Source organism: Stegostoma tigrinum, chromosome 47, assembly GCF_030684315.1.
Source record: "Stegostoma tigrinum isolate sSteTig4 chromosome 47, sSteTig4.hap1, whole genome shotgun sequence".
In the NCBI taxonomy this organism is placed as follows: Eukaryota; Metazoa; Chordata; class Chondrichthyes; order Orectolobiformes; family Stegostomatidae; genus Stegostoma; species Stegostoma tigrinum.
The window spans coordinates 2,244,594-2,269,527 of record NC_081400.1 but is presented as its reverse complement, the minus strand read 5'-3'; the positions used below and the strand labels follow the sequence as shown (position 1 = coordinate 2,269,527).

Below are 24,934 nucleotides of genomic sequence, written 5' to 3'. Positions count from 1 at the left end.
TGTCACACTGCCTAATGTTTCAACAAGGCCAGAGGCGGTGTGTTTAAATTACCCATCAACTTTCCCTTTGGTTCCGTCCAAAATTTCCACTTCTGTCCCATCCGCCAAGGACCAATTGACACTCGACTCCTTTGTTTTCCCAGTCTGTCTTGTTGAGTCATAGACACTGACACGGCCAATCTGCAAGCAAAAAGTGTCCCCTCAATCCAATATGTGGGTAAGAAAGAGCGAGCGAGAGAGCTCGAGACATACACAAACCAACATATCCTATTCCCTGACTCATTCTCCCTGCAGCGCCAAGGCTTTTCTCTCCTCTGTGAATTTTGAGCTGGTTTAGCCATTCGCCAGCCTTTATGGCTGTCCGTTCTCCAAAGGAGCTGCGCGCTTATTTAAGGGGCACAGCAGTGTGTCACACCCTGAGCCATACTCCTTGGAAGAAGAATGATGCATTGATTCCAAAACACGTGGGGTAACTTCCAATATCAAGCTTACATTTAGAATAAGCCACCTTTGTGAATGCAACATTTCAGAGCTGCTAAATGCTGGGGCCCCTGAAGACCTTCAGCCAGTGTATTCAGGGAGTTTAGCAGCAACCCAACTTGACCCAGTATCAACCTCTCATCATCATCACTGGATCATCAAGTAAGCTGAATGGCACCATTCTGCTCCTCTACTGACCCTCTCAACCACCATTTTGAGAGATTCAGAACTTTTCCTTTTACCTGTGGATGATTCAGTACGTAAGGGTAAGGTAGACTCTTTTGAAACTCTTCCCCATCCCGAGACATGCGACAGCAGACCGCTCGAGCTAGGTGCCCATGGCTGTACAGGTAACCTGCAGGTTGGAGGAGGAAATAAGTTTACTCAGAGTAGCATTAAAAGAGACCCACGCTAAGGGGAGAGAAAACCCTCAGGTCAACAATCACTCAAACTGTCCCGGGGTACGGCACAAGGAAGCACAGAGTACCGTTCCATACAGAATGGTCGATTCAGAGACTGTTCACCCTCTTCCCAACATCTATTTTAAACACTGCACTCATCACCCGCTTCCTCCAGAACAAAAAAGAGACCCACCGTCCATTTAAAACACCATTTCCAACCGCTTGGTTTTGTTACTCGTTGTGTAATGAAGGCAGCTCCACTTAGACAGCCTTTAGTGTCCATTCCTAATTGTCCACAGGGTAGTCAAGACTCAGCAACATTGCTTTAAGTCTGCAGGCCAACTAGGGATGGCAGATTTCCTGTTGTAAAGGGCATATGCGAACCCGATGGTTTTTTACACAATTGATGGTAGTTGCGTGGTCTAAGACATTAGAATAGCTTATTTTCTCTCCCACCAGAATTTTACTGGGATTCAAAGTTCATCAACTGTCATGCCAGGATTTGAACCCATTCCCCCAGAACGTTAGCCTGGGAGCTCTGGATTACTACTCCAGTGACATGGCCTCCCAGAATCCATCAGTCTTTTTCTGCACATCTCCAGGTTTGAATCTCTCCGATCCAATGTCAGCCACTATCCAAGTGCAGACTCTGTGGCTGTGAGCAGTCTGTAATGCCAGTGGGGTCGACCTCAACTCCCAAGTTAGAAAGGACAAGGCCTCCAGATCCAACTCCAGGAAGCTGAGCACAGAAATCACGGCACTTAACGCACTGTCAGAGACGCAGTTGCAGGGCTTGTACAGCTTTACTAAACTGTAACAATTGAACACACTCAATTTACTGGCACTTCTGGAGCACTCCAAGTCACAAGTAACACGATAGAATTACTTTCTCACTGGCCTTCTGGATGAAGACATGATTCTCCTCCAACCATCATGGTGGGGCTGCCCTCCTTTAATCCCACTTTTACCCATACAATGGTACACAGAACATCTCCCACAACAGCTTCTGGCTCTATCCCTGCACTGTTGTAATTTCTATGCAATTCTGTGTTTGTCTATGCAAACCAGTGGACTCTATTTAAATTAATGAATTGGGGTGAAGTGTGAAGGATCTTTGTTAGTGGGTGTGGTAGGTACAAGAAAAAGTCTTCTTCCTTACATGACAACACCGATTCCAAACCTAACCAGACCCTAACTCCCATGTTATCACATTTCAGGGAAGAAAGGCCAGCAAGTGAAGCTGGAAGCTCACCCAAGGTAATGGAGCTGAGATAGACAGGGTGGATGAAGTGGGAGAGCAGAGCCCCCTGAAGACCCAGCACGTTCCAGCGGAGGATCTTGTCGCTACAGGACATGGTACGGAGTCTCTCCCCATGCTGAATTCCATCCCATGTTGGGACAATATCGCTCGACTCCACTGGGATGGTGCCTTCACCTACAGATCAGAACATGTCATTCAAACGCACAATAGTCCCGTTCACAGTTAAAGCAAGAAGCAAGGTTAGAGGGGCCACATTATTGCCTCATTGAGAGATTCACCGGAGACAAAACCAGACCGTCAGCGCAGCCAGGTAGCTAATTCTCAGGTTGACAGATCCATCGTTCCCTCGGCTAACCATGCCCTTTTACGGCATCCCTACAAGAACGAGACTGACAGTTCATTCAATAGCTGACAGGAGTATAAACAACAGTCTCCAGATACTCAAAGATCAGGGGCAATGGAGGCTGTATGTAGCTTCTCAAACATCACCCCAGCAAAAACACAAGAATTATAAGATGAGATGAAGCACATGAGCTCAGCTCTGGGGAATAAATTAGCCAGCAGAATCACAATGTTACATTCTCACATTACACCATAAAACTACATGAGGCTGTGAACTGTGATTGGGCCTCGATAAATGCAAGGCTTTCTTTCCACCTGGGAGACTACAGATCATACCAAGATCAAATGGTAGAGGGAGGAAGCACTGCATCTAAGGGAGATACTGGAGACTTGTGCAGTGCTTTTAAAGATACAGGGAGCAAGAAAGTGCAAAACATTCACTGTCATCTTGTTGAGGTTCCACCTGTAACTTATCTGAAGTTAATGGATTGGTGCAGACAAGACCATGGGCAGCGTTCAGCTCTGCTAAACTTGCACCTAGAGATGTAACCGATTTGGAACTTTCATTTTTTTGGTACCCAGTGTCACCAACAAGCACACGGGTGTTACACAGCATGCGTTAGATACAGTAATTCTACACTGTCCCCCACCAAACACTCCCAGGACTGGGGCAGCACAGGGTTAGATACAGAGTAGAGCTCCCTCTACACTGTCCTCATTAAACAATCCCAAGACATGGGCAGCATGAGGTTAGATATGGAGTAAAAGTGACATTTGTCTGATCTAATAGTGTTTTATCCCAAACACCTTACCTGATCTTACCATTTGAACAGCACACATCCACTCTATATTTTCTCTTTCATTTCAGTCTAGTTTGGAGCTTGGATTCTAGAGTTTAATGCAGACCTTATGCCCGGTTAAATGTCACAAATGACTACAGTTGAGTACTTGACTGGTTTAGTTGAATCCATTCAGTCATATGTTACAGGACGGTCCGTCACTCACCGTTTTCCACCTTGGTGCGTAGTTTGCCTTGCTTCATGTTCTCAAATAGGGGGTGATGTGTGTCGTCCCCTTCTTTAGTGGGAGGTTCACTGCACGACTTATCAAACAGGGCTCCATCACCACACGGAGCAGTGCTGGGGAAGGTACAGTTTAAAAAAAAGGTTCAGAACGAAAATCGCCAAGTCTCTCAATCAAATGGACTCAATGGGCTGAATGGTTTAATTCTGCTCCTATATCTAAATGCACTTATGGAGACATTCATTACCATTGAGTAAAACAGACACAATGCCCCTTTGCTGCTAATAGGTACAGTCCTATCTTTAAAGTCAAATCATCACTTCAGAAGGTCAATTATCCTTCGGATAAGAAATATCTTCAATTCTTTTCTTGCTCTCAGCTTCTGTTCGCCATGGTTCAGTAGGATGCACACTCTCTCTCCTGTGGCAGGAGATTGGCATTGGGCTTGAATACACAAAGATTTAACCAGAATCTAAATAAAGATCTCTCATGGCAGCAAGACTGGTTACAGAGTGGTTAGGATAGCATACGGGACACTTGCCTTTATTAGCTGTAGATTATAACAGAAGGAAGGCTATGTGAAGCTGTACAGGACTTTGACAGCTGGAGTACTGCGCATAGTTCTGCTCAATGTGACTGAACTGGACAGGACACTACAAAAACAAAGATGCTGGAAAAGCTCAGCAGGCCTGACAGCATCTTGTGAAGGAAAAAACAGAGTTAATGTTTCGGGTCCAGTGACCCCTCCTCAGAACAGGATGCTGCCTGGGATGGAACGTGTTAGCAATGAAGGTTGGCTGGAGAAGCTCAGATTGTTTTCTTTAGAGCGGAGAAGGTTGAGAGGGGTTCCCGTACAAAAGAGAGCAGAGGCGTGGCCAGGGTCAATAAGAAACTGTTGCCCCCCCTTAATTACAGGGTAAATAACAGGGAGGAGGGGGCCTCATTTTACAGTGAAAGCCAGGAGGTTGAGAGGGGGTTGGAGGGAAATTCTTTTCACTCAGTGGTGCGGGGAAGCTAGAATGTGCTAAAAGGGAGGGTAGTTGAGGCAGGAAGCCACACAACCTTCAAGTAGCTGAATAAGCAGCGGAAATGTGCTAACATTCAAGGCCCCACAGGCCAGGTGCTGGGAAGTGGGAATAGCATAGATATAGAGTAGTATTTTTGTTGGTACAGACTCGATGAGCACAAGGGTCTCCTGTATTGTAGTGATTCTGTGAATCCCCACAACTTAGAAAGACGGAGTGATGTACTATCGAAGGTGCCATGCATCGAAAAAGACATTAAAACAGGAGCTCTCAGTTGTATGCAAAGGATCCTGTGGCATTAATGGAACGGCAGGGCAGGGAATTCTTTGCTCTGTGTAGGGGTCAATCCTTATTCCTCAAGCAATACCATGGATAGCCTAACCATTATCACACTGCTGTTGATGGGATCTTCCTGTGTACAAACAGACCACTACAGTCCAGTGGGTGTAAAAGCGACAACATTCGGGTATTCGGAGATCATGAAAGAGACCATAAATAAAAGGGAGGTCACTTGGCCCTGTGAGCTTGCTCCACCAGCCACATGTGGTCATGGCTAATCAAGTTGGCCTGGACCTCAACAGTCCCAATTCTCCCTGCCTCTGTCATTAACCTTCCAATCTGTTGTCCAGGAGAATTCAATCTAACCCAATCTTAGCCTCATCCTCTCCCCATGAAGAGTGCTGCCAACACCAAAAGCCCCTGAATAAAGAAGTTCCCTGTCATTCCACCTTAATAGGGAAAACCTCTTTTTTGAAGGTCCCCAACTTCCATCAAGCCTCCTCAGAATTTATAGGTCTCAATTTCAGGGCAGCTCGGTGGCTCAGTGGTTCGCACTGCTGCCTCACAGCACCAGGGACCCAGGTTCGATTCCAGCCTTGGGAAACTGTCTGTGTGGAGTTTGCACATTCTTCCAGTGTCTGCAGGTTTCCTCCGGGTGCTCTTGTTTCCTCCCAAAGATGTGCAGGGTAGGTGGATTGGCCATGCAAAATTGGCCATAGTGTTCAGGGAGGTGTAGATTAGATGGGTTACAGGGGGATGGGTCTGGGTGGGATGTTCTGAGGTTCGATGTGGACTTGTTGGGTCGAAGGGCCTGTTTCCACACTGTAGGGATTCTAAGAGTTATAGAGTCAGACAGCACAGAAACAGACTCTTTGGTCAAACCAGTCCATACCGACCATAATCCCAAACTAAACTAGTCCCACTTGCCTGTGCTTGGCCCATATCCCTCCAAACCTTTCTTATTTGCGTACTTGTCTAAACAAGTCTTTTAAATGTTGTAACTGTACCCACATTCACCATTTCACCTGGAAGTTCATTCCACACACACATACCATTCTCTGTCTAAAAAAAATTGCCCCGTCTTCTTTAAATCTTTCTCCTTTTACCTTAAAACTGTGTCCCCTATTCTCGAAATCCTCCATCCTAGGGAAAAGACACCTGCTACTGACCTTATCTATACCCCTCACGATTTTATAAACCTCAATAAAGATCACCTCTCACTCTCCTCCTCCAGTCAAAAACGTCCCAGCCTATCCAGCCTTTCCTTAAAACTGAAACCTTATCATTCAGATCACCCCTCAGTGACCTCCAGTGAACACTGGGTCAATCTGCTCGACCCATTCCAGAAAAGATTGTCTTCCTCGTTTTAACTGGAGGTCTTTATGCAAGTGAGCCCTTGAACAGAACAAACAAATATCACTCCCTGTCTGTCATGGTGAACACCACATTAGACCACACAGAAAGGAAGTTTAAACTCACCTGATGTAGAGGTGAAATGTTATTCCCGGCTTAATCTGTAACCGCTTGTCGTGAGCTGGAGTAAAAAGGCTGTCATCTGGAGAAGCAGGGTTATACTTCAATAGCTCATTGTACAGGAACCTGCAAACGAAACAGCAAGCTGATGTGATGAGAAGGCACAATGGCGCAAATATTAAAAAGCACAACAGATCCCTCAAGCTGTAACCTTAACTACAGTACTCTTTACACAGATACTATAGAACTGGATGTGTATTCCTGCTTTTATTGCAGTACTGAATGATTTCTTGACTCCTTTCCTGCCCAAACCTGCAGTGAAGAGTTGAAGATCAACCTATTCACCTTAATGCTTGAAATATCCTAATGTCTGATATGTCCCTCCGTGGTGTCATACCTCTGATCGGGGCACTGTAATATCACCATGGTCAGGGCGACAGAGTGGCCTAATGTACCACTAAAGGAGTTACAAGCACCAAGGAGGCAAAAGAAGAACAAGGCCAAAGAACAAAGAAAATTACAGCACAGGAACAGGTCCATCGGCCCTCCAAGCCTGTGCCGATCAAGATCCTCTGTCTAAACCTAGAACCTAGAACATAGAACATTACAGCACAGTACAGGCCGTTCGGCCCTCGATGTTGTGCCGACCTGTCATACTGATCTCAAGCCCATCTAACCTACACTATTCCATGTATGTCCATACGTTCATCCAGTGACAACTTACATGTACCCAAAGTTGGTGAATCTACAACCGTTGCAGGCAAAGCGTTCCATTCCCCTACTACTCTTCGAGAAAAGAAACTACCTCTGACGTCTGTCCTATATCTTCCACCCCTCAATTTAAAGCTATGCCTCCTCGTGCTCGCCGTCACCATCCTAGGAAAAAGGCTCTCCCTATCCACCCTATCTAACCCTCTGATTATTTTATATGTTTCAATTAAGTCACCTCTCAACCTTGTTCTCTCTAATGAAAACAGCCTCAAGTCCCTCAGCCTTTCCTCGTAAGACCTTCCCTCCATACCAGGCAACATCCTAGTAAACCTCCTCTGCACCCTTTCCAAAGCTTCCACATCCTTCTTATAATGCGGTGACCAGAACTGTACACAATACTCCAAGTGCGGCCGCACCAGAGTTTTGTACAGCTTCACCATAACCTCTCGGTTCCGGAACTCGATCCCTCTATTAATAAAAGCTAAAACACTGTATGCCTTCTTAACAGCCCTGTCAACCTGGGTGGAAACTTTCAAGGATCTGTGTACATGGACACCGAGATTTCTCTGCTCATCTACACTACTAAGAATCTTACTATTAGCCCTGTACTTTGCCTTCCAGTTACTCCTACCAAAGTGCATCGCCTCACATTTGTCTGCATTAAACTCCATTTGCCACCTCTCAGCCCAGCTCTGCAGCTTATCTATGTCTCTCTGCAACCTACAGCATCCTTTGTCACTATCCACAACTCCACCGACCTTAGTGTCATCTGCAAATTTACTAACCCATCCTTCTAAGCCCTCATCCAGGTCATTTATAAAAATGGCAAACAGAGGTGGACCCAACACCAACCCTTGCGGTACACCACTAGTAACTGGTCTCCAGGATGAACATTTCCCATCAACTACCACCCTCTGTCTTCTTTCAGCAAGCCAATTTCCAATCCAAACTGCTATATATCCCACAATCCCATTCCTCCGCATTTTGTACAATAGCCTACTGTGGGGAACCTTATCGAACGTCTTGCTGAAATCCATATAAACCACATCAACTGGTTTACTCTCATCTACCTGTTTGGTCACATTCTCAAAGAACTCAATAAGGTTTGTGAGGCACGACCTTCCCTTCACAAAACCATGCTGACTATTCCTAATCAATTTATCCTTTTCTAGATGATTATAAATCCTATCCCTTATAACCTTTTCCAACACTTTACCAACAACTGAAGTAAGGCTCACTGGTCTATAATTACCAGGGTTGTCTCTACTCCCCTTCTTGAACAGGGGAACCACATTTGCTATCCTCCAGTCGTCTGGCAATATTCCTATAGACAATGACGAGTTAAAGATCAATGCCAAAGGCTCGGCAATCTCCTCCCTGGCTTCCCAGAGGATCCGAGGATAAATCCCATCCGGCCCAGGGGACTTATCTATCTTCACCCTCTGAAGGATTTCTAATACCTCTTCCTTGTGAACCTCAATCCCACCTAGTCTAGTAGCCTGTATCTCAGTATTCTCCTCGACAACATTTGTCGTTTTCTAGAGTGAATATGTTTGAAAAATATTCATGCAGCGCTTCCCCTATCTCATCTGACTCCACATACAACTTACCACTACTATCCTTGATTGGGCCTAATCTTACTCTCGTCATTCTTTTATTCCTTAAATACCTATGGAAAGCCTTAGGGTTTACCCTGATCCTATCTGCCAACAACTTCTCATGTCTCCTCCTGGCTCTTTTCTGAGCTCTCTCTTTAGGTCTTTCCTGGCTACCTCGTAGCCTCAAGTGCCCTAACTGAGCCTTCACATCTCATCCTAACATAAGCCGCCTTCTTCCTCTTGCCCAGAGATTCCACCTCCTTCGTAAACCATGGCTCCCGCACTCTACAGCTTCCTCCCTGCCTGACAGGTACATACTTATCGAGGACACACAGGAGCTTTTCCTTGAATAGGCTCCACATTTCTAATGTGCCCATCCCCTGCAGTTTCCTTCCCCATCCTATGCTCCCTAAATCTTGCCTAATCTCATAGTAATTGCCTTTCCCCCAGCTATAACTCTTGCCCAGTGGTATACACCTATCCCTTTCCATCACTAAAGTAAACATAACAGAATTGTGATCGCTATCACCAAAGTGCTCGCCTACTTCCAAATCTAACACCTGGCCAGGCTCATTACCCAGTACCAAATCTAATGTGGCTTCGCCCCTTGTTGGCCTATCTACATACTGTGTCAGGAAGCCCTCCCGCACACACTGGACAAAAACTGTCCCTGCTATAGTCCTCGAACTATAGTGTTCCCAGTCAATATTTGCAATGTTGAAGTCCCCGATGACAACTACCCTGTCTCTCTCATTCCTATCGAGAATCATCTTTGCTATCCTTTCCACTACATCTCTGGAACTATTCGGAGGCCTATAGAAAACTCCCAACAGGGTCACCTCTCCTTTCCTATTTCTAACCTCAGCTGACGAGTCCCCAAGCATCTTTTCTGCAACTGTAATACTGTCCTTGACCAACAATGCCACACCTCCCCCACTTTTACCATTTCCTCTGTTCTTACTGAAACATCTAAATCCCAGAACCTGCAACAACCATTCCTGTCCCTGCTCGATCCATGTCTCCGAAATGGCCACAACATCAAAGTCCCAGGTACCAACCCATGCTGCAAGTTCACCCACCTTATTCCGGACGCTCCTGGCATTGAAGCAGACACACTTCAAACCAACTTCTTGCCGGTGCCATCTTGCGTCCCTGAAACTTTATTTCGGACCTCCCTACTCTCAACCTTCTCTATACACGAACTACAATTTTGCTTCCCATCCCCCTGCTGAATTAGTTTAAACCAACCCGAATAGCCTCAGCAAATTTCCCCCCCAGGGTATTGGTACCCCTCTGGTTCAGGTGAAGACCATCTTGCTTGTAGAGGTCCCACCTACCCCAGAAAGAGCCCCAATTATCCAAGAATCCAAAACCCTCCCTCCTGCACCATCCCTGTAGCCACGTGTTCAACTCCTCTCTCTCCCTATTCCACACTTCACTCGCACGTGGCACGGGCAACAAACCAGAGACAACAACTCTGTTCGTCCTAGCTCTCAGCTTCCATCCTAGCTCCCTGAATTTCTGCCTTAAATCCCCATCTCTCTTCCTACCTATGTCGTTGGTGCCAATGTGGACCACGACTTGGGGCTGCTCCCCCTCCCCCTTAAGGATCCCAAAAACACCATCAGAGACATCACGCACCCTGGCACCTGGGAGGCAACACACCAACCGTGAGTCTCTCTCGTCCCCACAGAACCTCCTATCTGTCCCCCTAACTATGGAGTCCCCAATGACTAATATTCTGTTCCTCTTCCCCCTTCCCTTCTGAGCAGCAGGGACAGACTCTGTGCCAGAGACCTGTGCCCCACTGCTTTCCCCTGGTAAGTCGTCCCCACCAACAGTATCCAAAACGGTATACTTATTGTTGAGGGGAATGGCCACAGGGGATTCCTGCACTGCCTGCCGGTTCCCTTTCCGTCCCCTGACTGTAACCCATCTGCCTTTTTCCTGTATCTGAGGAGTGACTATCTCCCTGTAACTCCTCTCAATAACCCCCTCTGCCTCCCGAATGATCCGAAGTTCATCCAGCTCCAGCTTCCTAACGCGGTTTTCAAGGAGCTGGAGTTGAGTGCACTTCCCGCAGATGTAGTCAGCAGGGACACTAGTGGTAACCCTTACATCCCACATTCTGCAGGAGGAACATTCAACTGCCCTGACCTCCGTTCCCATTATTCTAAATTCCCAAGACTTAAAAAATAAAGAATGAAAAATAAACTACTTACCTTACCAATCAGGCACACAGAACCTTTTTTTTGGTTAGCGGAGGAGGATGAGTGGGAGACACTACGTGGGTAGTGTTTCGGGTAACACAACCACACAAATATATTACCTCACTCACTCACCAGTCCCGTGTCCGCTCCTGCTCAGCGTACCTCCGCATGTTCACGAGGTAAGCTTTTTAAAGATTCAAAAACAGTGACTCACCGGCTTCCCGACCTGTCATCTATTTTCTAAGGGTCTGTATCCCTTTGCTCCCTGCCCATCCATGTACCTGTCCAGATACATCTTAAAGGACACTATTATGTCTGCGTCCATCACCTCTGATGGCAATGCGATCTGGGCACCCACCACCCTCTGCGTAAAGAACTTTCCATGCATATCTCCCATAAACTTTTGTCCTCTCACTTTGAACTCATGACCCCTAGTAATTGAGCCTCCACTCTGGGAAAACGCTTCTTGCTATCCACCCTGTCATGATTTTGTAGAAGGCAGCCCTGGCAGGACATATTGAAACATGGTCATTTGTCAAAGTACAAGCATTATGTCAATCCCTACTGATTAATCTATTTTTGTCATATGTACTGAGATACAGTGAAAAGTGTTATTTTGCATGCTATACAGGCAGATCGCATCATACAAAGTGCATCAGGGTAATGGAAGAGAGTAGAGAATACAGGATTACAGCTGTAGAGAAGGTGCAGACAGAAAGAGATCAGAATTAACACTTGACAGGACCAATCAATAGTCTGAAAACAGCAGGGAAGCAGCTGTCCTGGGACTGTGAGGCTGAATCTTCTGAGTGTCAATAGCTACAAAGGAAATGTGGACTGGAACCAGAAGGTACACCGCATCTGCAGGGATTTTCTGTGTCCATGTTGAGATAGAGAAGGGAAAACACTACTGCAAATCAAAACACACTTTTTATTTGGGGGGCTGAAAACAAGACTGCACATCCTGGGTGTAGAATCAGTGGAAAAAAAAACGTGTTTGAGAGGAGAGTATGAAGGTGAAAGAAAACAGTAATTTGGATATTTAAGCCTGTACAGACTGCAGCTCTCAAAGGATTAACCAAAAAAACTGAACTGAGCTGTTAAATAGTAGATCAGCTCATCTTAATTACAGGGTTTTATTTGGTTGCATTCATTTTAAAAAAAAACTTAATTCTGTACAGCAGTGGCTTATAACCTGTCTCTGTTACAATTCAACCTATTAAATCCTACTCCTGAACAAAGTCCTTACAAAGCTGTCAGAATCAGCCCCTTGTGATGCTGCTCCTATCCACGTGGCACAAGCAGTCTGCAAACCATCTGTTCCAGGGAGATGGTCTGGTTCCTCATATCCACCTCCAAACTCTTCATGAGGCTGCAAATTCATTGTTAGTGTAATATTGGAGGGAAAATAACCTGAAAACGTTGTTTAACATTTCTGTTTCAACTCAGTTAGGGGGCTACTGTACATAACTTTGATAGCCCATGAAGGCGAGTGAAGGTTAACCATGCCACAGATGGAATTTAATGCTGCAGCATCCTGGTCGGTAGAATTAAAAATAAGAATCTGCAGGAATCTGGACAGTATCGTCCCTGCTGCGACGAGTTCAACTTTAATTACATGCCATTGGGTTGGGTTTGGGGGGGTGCAGTGCGAGGAGGTATGGTGTGGTGATGTGAAGAAGCGAGTAAAAGAACCAGCCATCGCTGACAGTCAGAGCACATTTTGTTAAGAGGCTCAGTCATGCAGCAAGGAATCTTTTCCTTTGGCCCAGTGTACTTTGCTGAATCATACATCAGATCCTTGCTTGCTGGCATTGTTTTCTAACCACATCATTTCCACCATATCAACGAGGATAGTGACAGCAAGGGCATCACCTGAAGCAGGCAGAATCCCAACAGGCTCCGCCTTATTGTCACTAAATTAAGTACGTCAAGCTCATAGGAACAGAGAAAACAAGGGTGGGCCATTCAGCCCTTCGACCTGCTCCAACATTCATTACGATCATGGCTGATCATCCAAGTCAATGTATGCTCCTGCTCCTGCTCTCCCCACCTAGCCTCAAGTGCTTATCCCACTTCTTGAAATCATACAATGTTTTGGTCTCGGCTGATTTCTGTGCTAGCAAATTCTATAGGGCCTCATTCTCTGGGGGAAGAAAATGCTCCTCGTCTCAATTCTAAATGGTTTACCCCATATCCTTAGACTGCGACTCCCCAACCATCAGGAACATACTTTTTACATCTAGCCTGTGTAGTCCCGTTAGAATTTTATAGGTTTCTCCGAGATCCCCCATTATTCTTCTGAACTCCAGTGAATATAGTCCTAACCGAATCGACCTCTCCTCATGTGTCAGTCCTGCCATCCCAGGAATCAGACTGGTAAACCTTTGTTGCTCTCCCTTCATAGCCAGGACAATCTTCCTCAGATAATGAGACCATAACTGCACACAATATTCTAGATGTCGTCTCAGCAAGGCTCTGTACAATTGCAACAAGACGTCCCTGCTCCTGTACTTGAATCCTCTCGCTGTGAAGGTCAACATACAGTTTGCCATCCTTACTCCCTGCTGCACCTGCACACTTACATTTATTACTGAAACAAGGGCACCCAGGCCTCAATGCACATTCCCCTCTTCCGATTTCTAACTAATGATCTGCCTTCCTGTTTTTGCTATCAAAATGAATAACTCATATTCATCCACATTACACTGCATCTGCCCACTCACTCAGCTTGTCCAAATTCTACTGGAGTAACTCTGCCTCCTCCTCACAGCTCTCCCTTCCATCGAGCTTTGTGTCATTCACAAATTGATACATGATGTTTAGGTCCCTCATTCAGATCATTAATGTGCATGGTAAATTAGCAGGGTTCCTAGGACTGATCTCTATGCTATCCCACTATCACTGCCCACCCTTCAGAAGAAAAAAATCCATTTATTACTGCCCTTTGTATCCTGTTTGTCAACCATCCTAATTCACTAGCCAATCCCATGCATTTTAATCTAACACACTAAGCTCTTATGTGGGACTTTCTTGAAAGCCTTCTGAAAGTCTAAATAAATCACATTCACTAGTTTCTCTTCATCATCCTCAAAAGGATTAAACAGATTCACCAAGCAAGATTTCCCTTTCGTAAATCCACGTTCTCTGTGTCCAATCATGCCACTGTTTATCTTATTCGCCTTCCTGGTCTCACTCTTAAGAATGCCCTTACATTCTCTATACTGTCCAAGAGATTCAGTGGAACGCCGTTGTTCATATTTAATACATGATTCTTTTTTATTCTTGACTAGAATCTCAATATCTTTATTCATCTATTGTGGTTGGCTCTCAACTGCCCTCTGGGCAATAAGGAATGAACAATAAATGCTACCCGAGCCAGCAAGATCTACACACAACGAATAAATAAACAAAATTAAAAAGTTACCCATAATTACAGATGTTTCTTTATTGCACGTGAATCTAATTTTCTGCTTAATGCTACTCCCAAGATCACGCCCACAGTATGACGTTACATATACAACTTCTTGAATGATTTATGCCCATTGGTCTTTCTCAGCTTTACCACACAGATTTCACATCATCACAGCTAATATCCTTACTCGCCGTTGCATTAATATCCTCTTTAACCAGTAATGCAACTCCACCACCTTTTCTTTTTAAGCAACAAAGCCAACAAGATTTAAAATAAAAAACACACAGCTCGGGGAGTGTGCAACACTGCCCACAGGCAACTCAGCCTCGTTTGCCAATGGTTTCTAGTTTTCCAACCAACCGAGTACAGATCTGCAATCAAAACCGGGATCTTCACGGTTTCTGTAGCAAAGTATCACGGCACCAAGCCCATTCCCTGCTACGTTAAACCTCTCAGTTCTTCTCCCTGACCCCAAAAACTCCTTTACCTTATGAAGCACCTCCGGGAGATGATTTCTGCGTGACAGTCATTAACGGTTTCCCCTTTAAGGCTGAGCTCTTCTCCTTTAACACATCGATTACCTGTAAGGAAGCAGGAGAAAGTACATCAGCGCAGTCTCAGCAAACCTTAACATCTCCAACAGCAGTTTCCGAAGGTTCTCCTAAAAATCAATATCAACTGAACCCTGAAACTGATTAAAATGTATCAGTCATTATGCTTTCTCATCCTGGAGTCAGACAGCAAAGGCATCAACTCTGACCATACTAAATAGCCGTAACTAGAGTGAGTGTCAAAAACCACCTCCACTCTTAGTAACAGTGACAAATTATTCAACTTTAAGAATCCAAGGTAGATGAACTGGAGGCTAGAAAAACACAGGAAACCAGGAAGCATCCGGAGGAAAGGAGAAGTCAATCTTTCAGGTAATATCCTTAAAGAGATAATGTTTTCTATGCATTCTTTAGTGCTTTCTCCTGACATTCCTAAGGTAAGAACGGATGCTTGGGGACTTGTCAACTTAGGTAGTATGGGCTGAGGTTAGAAACAGGAAAGGAGTGGTCACCCTAATGGGAGTTTCCTATAGGCCTCCGAATAGTTCCAGAGATGTAGAGGAAAGGATAGCAAAGATGATTCTCGATAGGAGTGAGAGACACAGGGTAGTTGTCATGGGGGACTTCAACTTTCCAAATATTGACTGGGAACACTATAGTTCGAGGACTATAGCAGGGACAGTTTTTGTCCAGTGCGTGCAGGAGGGCTTCCTGTCTCAGTATGTAGATAGGCCAACAAGGGGCGAAGCCACATTAGATTTGGTACTGGGTAATGAGCCTGGCCAGGTGTTAGATTTGGAAGTAGGCGAGCACTTTGGTGATAGCGATCACAATTCTGTTATGTTTACTTTAGTGATGGAAAGGGATAGGTGTATACCACTGGGCAAGAGTTATAGCTGGGGGAAAGGCAATTACTATGAGATTAGGCAAGATTTAGGGAGCATAGGATGGGGAAGGAAACTGCAGGGGATGGGCACATTAGAAATGTGGAGCCTATTCAAGGAAAAGCACCTGTGTGTCCTCGATAAGTATGTACCTGTCAGGCAGGGAGGAAGCTGTAGCCATGGTTTACGAAGGAGGTGGAATCTCTGGTCAAGAGGAAGGCAGTGGCTTGTGTTAGGATGAGATGTGAAGGCTCAGTTAGGGCGCTTGAGGGCTACGAGGTAGCCAGGAAAGACCTAAAGAGAGAGCTCAGAAGAGCCAGGAGGAGACATGAGAAGTTGTTGGCGGATAGGATCAGGGTAAACCCTAAGGCTTTCTATAGGTATTTAAGGAATAAAAGAATGACGAAAGTAAGATTAGACCAAATCAGGGATAGTAGTGGTAAGTTGTATGTGGAGTCAGATGAGATAGGGGAAGCACTAAATGAATATTTTTCAACCGTATTCACTGTAGAAAACGACAAATGTTGTCGAGGAGAATACGGAGATATAGGCTACTAGACTAGGAGGGATTGAGGTTCACAAGGAAGAGGTATTAGAAATCCTTCAGAGGGTGAAGATAGATAAGTCCCCTGGGCCGGATGGGATTTATCCTCGATCCTCTGGGAAGCCAGGGAGGAGATTGCCGAGCCTTTGGCATTGATCTTTAACTCGTCATTGTCTATAGGAATAGTGCCAGACGACTGGAGGATAGCAAATGTGGTTCCCCTGTTCAAGAAGGGGAGTAGAGACAACCCTGGTAATTATAGACCAGTGAGCCTTACTTCAGTGTTGGAAAAGGTTATAAGGGATAGGATTTATAATCATCTAGAAAAGAATAAATTGATTAGGGATAGTCAGCATGGTTTTGTGAAGGGAAGGTCGTGCCTCACAAACCTTACTGAGTTCTTTCAGAAGGTAACCAAACAGGCAGATGAGAGTAAACCAGTTGATGTGGTGTATATGGATTTCAGCAAGGCGTTCGATAAGTTTCCCCACAATAGGCTATTGTACAAAATGCGGAGGAATGGGATTGTGGGAGATATAGCAGTTTGGATTGGAAATTGGCTTGCTGAAAGAAGATAGAGGGTGGTAGGTGATGGGAAATGTTCATCCTAGAGACCGGTTACTAGTGGTGTACCGCAAGGGTCGATGTTGGGTCCACTGCTGTTGCCATTTTTATAAATGACCTGGATGAGGGCGTAGAAGGATGGGTTAGTAAATTTGCAGATGACACGAAGGTCGGTGGAGTTGTGGATAGTGACAAAGGATGCTGTAGGTTGCAGAGAGACATAGATAAGCTGCAGAGCTGGGCTGAGAGGTGGCAAATGGAGTTTAATGCAGACAAATGTGAGGTGATGCACTTTGGTAGGAGTAACCAGAAGGCAAAGTACAGGGCTAATAGTAAGATTCTTAGTGGTGTAGATGAGCAGAGAGATCTCGGTGTCCATGTACACAGATCCTTGAAAGTTGCCACCCAGGTTGACAAGGCTGTTAAGAAGGCATACAGTGTTTTAGCTTTTATTAATAGAGGGATCGAGTTCCGGAACCGAGAGGTTGTGGTGAAGCTGTACAAAACTCTGGTGTGGCCGCACTTGGAGTATTGTGTACAGTTCTGGTCACCGCATTATAAGAAGGATGTGGAAGCTTTGGAAAGGGTGCAGAGGAGATTTTCTAGGATGTTGCCTGGTATGGAGAGAAGGTCTTACGAGGAAAGGCTGAGGGACTTGAGGCTGTTTTCATTAGAGAGAAAGTTGAGGTGACTTAATTGAAACATATAAAATAATCAGAGGGTTAGATAGGGTGGATAGGGAGAGCCTTTTTCCTAGGATGGTGACGGCGAGCACGAGCGGGCATAGCTTTAAATTGAGGGGTGAAAGATATAGGGCAGACGTCAGAGGTAGTTTCTTTACTCAGAGAGAGTAGCAAGGGAATGGAACGCTTTGCCTGCAACGGTAGTAGATTCACCAACTTTAGGTACATTTAAGTCGTCATTGGACAAGCATATGGACGTACATGGAATAGTGTAGGTTAGATGGGCTTGAGATCGGTATGACAGGTCGGCACAACATCGAGGGCCGAACGGCCTGTACTGTGCTCTAATGTTCTATGCTCTACGTTCTATGTAAAGTTAAACTGACCTTCCCTTATTTGACCAAAGCACCATCCTTCATGACTGAACAGGCTATTAGACTATGGAGCTTACAACAGCCAAATATGAGGCTGTCATACACACACACACACTCTTTTCAGAAGAAGTCAGACAGTAATTAGGAACAGGAACCCCGGCTGATTTCTGCTTGTTCGCTCAAACTGAGGCTTACTGGGCAGTAACCAGGATTGGGAATCCTGGTTGATTTTCCCTGCCTCTCTATCGCTCTCTTTCGAACACAGGGCTTACTGAACCAATGATCAGGATTGGGGTCCCTAGATGATTTCCCTCTCTAACTGAGGTCACAGATCAGAACAAACCTTGTTCCTCCCCAGCTTCTCTTTCAAAGTCACATGTCTAGATCTCTGGATTAACTGTCCAGCATTAATACCAAGGGGCCATTGTCTACCCCCCCCCAAATGAAAGCACAGTTCAGAGATAGATTACAGAAAATAAAAACCAGAATTAAAAGCCTAAAGGAATAGTTTTGTTTTCTGGCGATTTGCAATTCAATAAATCCTTATTGCTCTGGCATAGATAATAATCCAGTCCTCAGCAGGCGTGCACAAGGTCGGTGATCACACTGGGCCACATGATGCTGTCAGAGCTTAACAGTGAAAAGCAGTTAAATCCATTTCACATTAAAAAGAGTTACTTACAATCCACAGACTACAGGAATGATTTGTTGTTTAAAAGTGCAAACTTTTAAAAAGAACCTTGGCTGTTTCTGTAGTACAGGCATTCTTGAAGGATTGGTTAGTATTTACATTTGGATTTACTTCATTATTCCCAGCTTTGCTAACAGGATTCCTTGCATTAAATCAATACTAAAACTCAAGGTTTCCTCCTGTACAAGTTAACACCACACGGCTGAAGAATGGAGATTATGGAGAAGGTGGTCCATAGCTTTTGCAAGTTGGAAAGTACAACTTGACACTGCACAGGATTTGGGGGGTGGTGTGGAGTGGGGGTACAGAGAAGACAATGGAGGGCACAATCTGCAATGCGTGTATCTCCAGCAGTTAAAACACCTTGCTTGCAATATTTAACTTGCTGGAATCTGCAATCTATTTGGTTAGCCCCAGTAACTCCAATGTTTTAATCCTGATTCACAAGTGCCACTTTGCATCCTTTATCATCCTGAGGAAGGGAAGACAAACCAAGCGACATTTTTCACAATGGGTCTAACTGTAATTAACTTTCAGAAACCTGCAACTTAACAGTTTCAGCCTCTCATTTTACTGCTGATGCCTGGGAGACACTGGTCAGCCTGAAACATCTTACAAAGACAATGTCAGAAGTCACATGACACCAGGTTTATTTGGAATCACACTAGTTTTCACAGTGCAGCTCCTTTGTCGCAGCTGTTGGAACTATAAACCTGGTGTCGTGTGATTTCTGACTTTGTCCACCCCAGTCTAACACCAGCACCCCCACATCATCATACAAATAGGGGAGGGAAAATACAGTCTCACAATAAAAAGGCAATCATGCAAGGCAGCACTGTTAATACTCCAAGGTGGGTTTTCAAAAGAAGCCACGCAACTAATACACCCACTCAAATTAATTTCAACTTGAGCCCAGTTCCTAATGGGCATGGGCCTCTTAGACTTAGGAACATAGAAAATACAAACAGGAGGCGGCCATTCGATCCTGCTCTACCATTCAATAGGATCATCCTACTCCTTACCCTGCTCCCACTTTCTCCCCATACCCTTTATTCCCTTTAGCCCAAAAGAACTGCGTATGACTCCTTCCTGAAAACGCTCAATTGGTCTCAACTACTTTCCGTGGCACAGAATTCAGAGGCAATTTTTATATAGCCTGCAGTAATCTTAGCAGAAAATAGCGAAGGTAGGCTACTCTTTCCAACCATATCACTATCAGAGAATGCATGGACAGGGATACACAAAAACACTTCCAAGATGTCCTGCAAGAGCTGATGCTTAAAATTGAAAGTAATCCAATAAACAGCATCAGAACTCCACAATTTGAACGGCAATTGAAGGGTTATAAAGAACAGTAGATTTAGAAGGGACTTTGATCATAAACACAAGAAACGTACATTTAAGGTTTTAGCAAAGATTTGTAGCTCTGGTTGTGGGTGAGGTCGTTGACTTGTTCACCGACATTTCATCACCATGATAGGTAACGTCAGTGAGGCCACCATAATGGACCGGACTGTATAAATTCCAAGTGGCTGGAACAATATCACTTCATCGGAGGCCTCACTGATGATGTTAATTAGCATGGTGACGAAACAGCTGAATGAAAACAAGCCAGCTCAGCAAGCAAGTCAACAACCTCACAAGAAATGTGCATCTTATTTTCTCTTGCAGTTTGCTTAAGATTGATGTTTTGGCTTTTGGTTCTTTTGAAAGAAAAATAAAATCCATCTTTCAGCAAGCTGGCAGCAGCCTCAACAACCTTCCCAAGAAGGTTCTGTAACAAGTAGACTCCAAATGCATGTATAAATATTGCACCAACCTCCAGGATCCACACCTATCAAACCATGTATGCCACAGGCCTTCCTAGCAGAAGTTGAATTGCTTTCACATTTATTTAGTTGCAGATAAGCCTCTTTAAAAAATTACATTAGATACAGCAAATACACAGAACAAAATGAGTAACAAGTTACAGAAGAAATTCAGCCCATCATGACGGTGCTGATCTTAATAGCACAGTCAAAAACACACATCTTCATTGCTCTGCTTTTTCTCATATCCCTCTATCTTCTTCCTCTTCAAATATGCATTCAATTTTTCATTACATCTGTCACTGAGGTGCGTGGCAGTAATGGTTTCACCCTGGTTTATTAATCTGGTGTGTAAAATATATTGTAACAGCAAACTGATGGCTTCCTGAAAAGCTTGGTACAACAAACAATATGATATAGCCCACAGAAGAACTGATGGTTTCTTGTAAAGGTTATTATCTGGATCAGGGATCTGTTAACATTGGGAAATGGGACAAGCTGCCAGAACAGTTTGCATTCTCTCAGCTGCCACGGTCACAGTTCTCACAATCAGAGCAGAGTTTTCACAGTAGGTCATTGGATATGGAAATGGCCCGAAGCCATTCTGAACTGAGATGGAAGCTGTTAAAAAGATTGTGTTATTCTCCCAGTTGTGTAATTATGGGGCAGGGAAATTTCTTCAGGAAGAGTTGTGTAATTGTAAGAATGTGCAGTTCCAACAGTGTGGCAGGGATACACATTCCACCAAGTGTCCTCTTCACATGTTAAAAGAAGCAACGGCCTGTGCCTCTGCCACTGTCTATGATAACGCACACCATGCTTGAGCAAATCTGGGATAAGAAATCTTTGCACATTTTCCCCTCAGTTTTAATGAGGATATGAAATTAAACACCTTGTCTCTGACCTTACAACCATAGGGAACAGTTTCTGCTGACTTCTTTCAAGACACTTCATTACTTTAAAAATTTCAATTTAATCTCATTTTGCCTACTCTGCTTCAGTAGAAACAATTTCACTATCACAAGTTTTGTTTTCCCACATCTCTAGCATCAGCCTGGTCAATCTAATCTGTATGTTTTGATGGCTTTTTTTCTGGTGTTGAGTTCAAAAGACATAGATTTATGCAAAACAATGACCATTTTTGCAACCTTGCACTCTTATCATGGCATTTTTAAAGAGGGAGCTATTTCAAAAGAGACGGTCACATCTTTTTACCCCTTCCGTGACTTGTTACCACAGAGTGGTGTGGCAAGGTAACACATTTAGGTACCAGATAGAGTGAGGTCACTTTGGGCTTGGAAGGTACAAGTCTGGGGTGGGGAGTACGAAGAAAGGGACTACAGAGAAAAAAATACGCCAATCACTGCAATAGTAAACCTGCGGTCAGCAAGGCCACAAACAAAGCAAACCAAACATTTGCTTTTATTTCTACAAGGACAGAACTGAAAACTAGGGAGGTTATGCTGAACCTATACCAAACCTTAGTTAGAGTGTTTCAGGAGGTTTTGGATACATAGACACAGAGCAGGGCGAAGAGAAGATTTACAAGGATGATGCCAGGAATATGTGGGTATCCATATCTGGAGAGGGCTGACTGGCTGAGCCTCTTTTCTGTTGGACTAAAAAGCTGAAGGGAGACCAAGTGGAGGTATTTGAAATCATGTAAGTTTCCAGTAGAGCATAAAGCAAAGAAGAATATAAATACAGGCTATGGAAATAAGACACCAATAAATCCAATATGGAATTCCAAAGAAGTGTGTTTAGCCAGACAGCGTTAACAACTTGGAGCTCACTAGCACAGGGATTGGTTGAACTGAATCAAATAGATGAATTTAGTGACAATCTAGACAAGCTATAGAAAATGTGTTGCGTAAGTCGGAAGGATTCGGAAAAGATTTACAAGGACGTTGCCAGGGTTGGAGGGTTTGAGCTACAGAAACAGGTTGAATAGGATGCGGTTATTTTCCCTGACCATCAGATGCCGAGAGGTGGCTTCAATCCTGTGAGGTTCATAAAATCATGAGGGGGATAGATAGGATGAACAGCCAAGGCCTCTTCCTCAGGGTAGGGGAGTCTAAACCTAGAGGGGCAGAGGTTGAAGGTAAGAGGGGCAAGATTTAAAAAGGGACTCCAGGGGTAACATTTTCAGGCGGAGAGTGCTGTGTGTATGGAATGAACTGCTAGAAGAAGTGGTGGAGGATGGCACAATTACAATATTTAGAGTTATAGAGTCCTACAGCGCAGAGACAGGCCCTTTGGCCCAAACTGGTCCCTGCTGACCAAAATGTCTATCCACGCTAGCCCCATTTCCCTGTACTTGGCCCTTATCCTTCTAAACCTTTCCTATCCATGCATTCATCCAAATGCCTTTTAAATGTTGTTAATGTACCTGCCTCGACCACTTGTTGGTCACACTGTTAGTAATTAGGAAAAGTGAAAATGGTATTCAATTCCCCCCACATTAATGAAAACAAAAGTAGAGAGCTTATCCTTCAATAAATACAGGGCATTGATGAAGCTGCATCTGAAGCGCAGCATGTGGTCTGGTCTCCTCATTTAAGCAAGGATGTAAATATAATGGAGTGAGCTTAGACTAATAACTGGAATGGCCAGGTTGTCTTATAAGGAGATGATGGACAGGCTGGGCACGTATCTACCAGAGTTTACAGAAATAAGCAGCGACATGGTTGAAACATATAAAAATCCTGAAGGGCTTTGACAGTGTGGAGATGGGGGACAAAAAAGGCTCTCTCCTCGGGTGAATCTACAACTAAAGATCACTGTTTAAAACTAAGGGGTCAGTCATTTAAGACAGAAACAAGACATGTGTTTACTTGTTGAGGGTAGCAAGTCTTTGGGAGTCCCTCCCCAGAAGACAGTGGGATGCTGTCTCTCTGAATATTCTGAAGACAGAGGTGGATAGACTCTCACTAAGCAAAGGGGGATGCAAGGTGAATGGAGTATGCGGGGTGAGAAGGAATATAGAGTTGTAGGTTGAAGAGCAGCCATTATCTTATTGAACAGCAGAGCAGACGGGAGGGGCCAAATGGCTTAATCTTGCTCCTAAATCATATGCTTGCAATCCTGTGGGGAAACTCCACATGGTAGGCCCTTGTGACCTGCAACAACAGGCCCATACTCACCCAAATCCCATGATGCATACCTGTACCCAGGCTGATAGTAGTCCCCAAATCATCATCGCCTTTTTTCATGATGATGGCTGCCAGGATCTTTCGACCCAACAGGCTGTGCTGGATACGTGCAGTCAAATTGTTGAAGCACTGATGGCTGAGCATGGCAATCTGATCGTGCATTGTACCCCCGGACACAGGCAGCTGCATAAATGAGAGAGAGACCGCCAGAGAGAGCGAGCGTGAGTGAGATGGACAGAGAGTGTGAGCGCAAGAGAGAGCGAGCGAGTGAGAAAAAGGCAGGAGTCAGAGACAGCGCAAGAGAGAGTGAGCGAGAGAGATGGACAGAGCGTGAGCACAAGAGAGCGAGTGAGTGAGAAGAAGGTAGGAGTGGGAGAGAGTGCGAGAGAGATGGACAGAGTGTGAGCGCACGAGTGAGAAAAAGGTAGGGGTAGGAGAGAGAGCGTGAGCGTAAGAGAGCGCAAGCGAGCGAGAAAAAGGTTGGAGTGGGAGGAAGTGCGAGCACAAGAAACAGCGAGAGAGATGGACAGAACGTGAGAGCAAGTGAGCAAGAAAAAGGCAGGAGTAGGAGAGAGCGTGAGCGCAAGCGAGCGAGAAAAAGGTAGGAGTGGGAGAAAGCGCAAGCGAGCGAGGAAATAGTAGGAGTAGGAGAGAGAGTGTGAGCGCAGAGACAGTGAGTGAGAAAAAGGTAGGAGTGGGAGAGAGCGCAAGAGAGACAGCGAGGGAGGGAGAGAGAGTGAGAAAGAAACAAAAATTACTCACACAGTGGGAGCAGGAGACTGCTGAGACTAAGCACAGCCTGCACACAGCTCATCTCTTCACAGGTAATTTAACCCTCAGTTACAGTGTCAGCAAATGTTGTTCCTTTCTTGCTTATTGTACTGAAATATAGCACCATTTCCACTGACATAGTCCATCGCCTCCACAAGGTACCCCTAGTTGCCATGGCAGCAAAGGCAAACTATATTCTGCAAAAACAACTCCACTCAGCAGCCAAACATTTCCCACGTTACAATGTTGAACTCTCCCGCCCACAGTTTTCTCTCTCTTCAGCTGAGGCTGCTGACTCAGGCCAGAGTGCAGTTTTTATTCAGTTCACTCTAGGGATCGGGGTGTCACTGGTAAGGCTGGCATTTATTGCTCATGCCTTTGAGGTGCTGGTGGCGAGGCATCCTTTTGAAGTCCTTGCAACTGGCGCCACGGTGCTCCCGACGTCGATGTCAGTCGGGAATTTTGGCCCAAAACATAACAAAAGCAATGGCTCAACACATGCCCAGGTCAGGCTGATGTGTGTAGGGCTTGGGAGGGGAATCTGGAGGTAATTGTATCTCCGTTGCATCTGTTGCTCCTACCGTTTCAGGTGGTGGTTGAAGGGGGGGGGGGGGGGGAATGGGTGTCATAGGTTTAAGTAGTGAAAGGAGACTGCCCAGTCAATGTCATCCATGTTATTTTGAGTGGTTGCAAG

General features: G+C 44.9%; 1 protein-coding gene across 4 annotated transcripts in view; it reads right to left on the bottom strand.

Moving 5' to 3' along the window:
- Nucleotides 1-24,934, bottom strand: part of adar (adenosine deaminase RNA specific) — a 92,530-nt gene that overhangs the window by 1,337 nt on the left and 66,259 nt on the right. For all 4 annotated transcript variants that reach the window (XM_048525540.2, XM_048525538.2, XM_048525541.2 and 1 more), the window contains 7 exons: nt 23,481-23,652; nt 14,706-14,799; nt 6,291-6,410; nt 3,490-3,623; nt 2,134-2,316; nt 723-835; nt 53-180 (listed from right to left, as the gene is read on the bottom strand). In XM_048525540.2, coding sequence (XP_048381497.1) covers nt 53-180; nt 723-835; nt 2,134-2,316; nt 3,490-3,623; nt 6,291-6,410; nt 14,706-14,799; nt 23,481-23,652 — 944 coding nt within the window. The remainder of the gene's footprint in view (nt 1-52; nt 181-722; nt 836-2,133; nt 2,317-3,489; nt 3,624-6,290; nt 6,411-14,705; nt 14,800-23,480; nt 23,653-24,934) is intronic.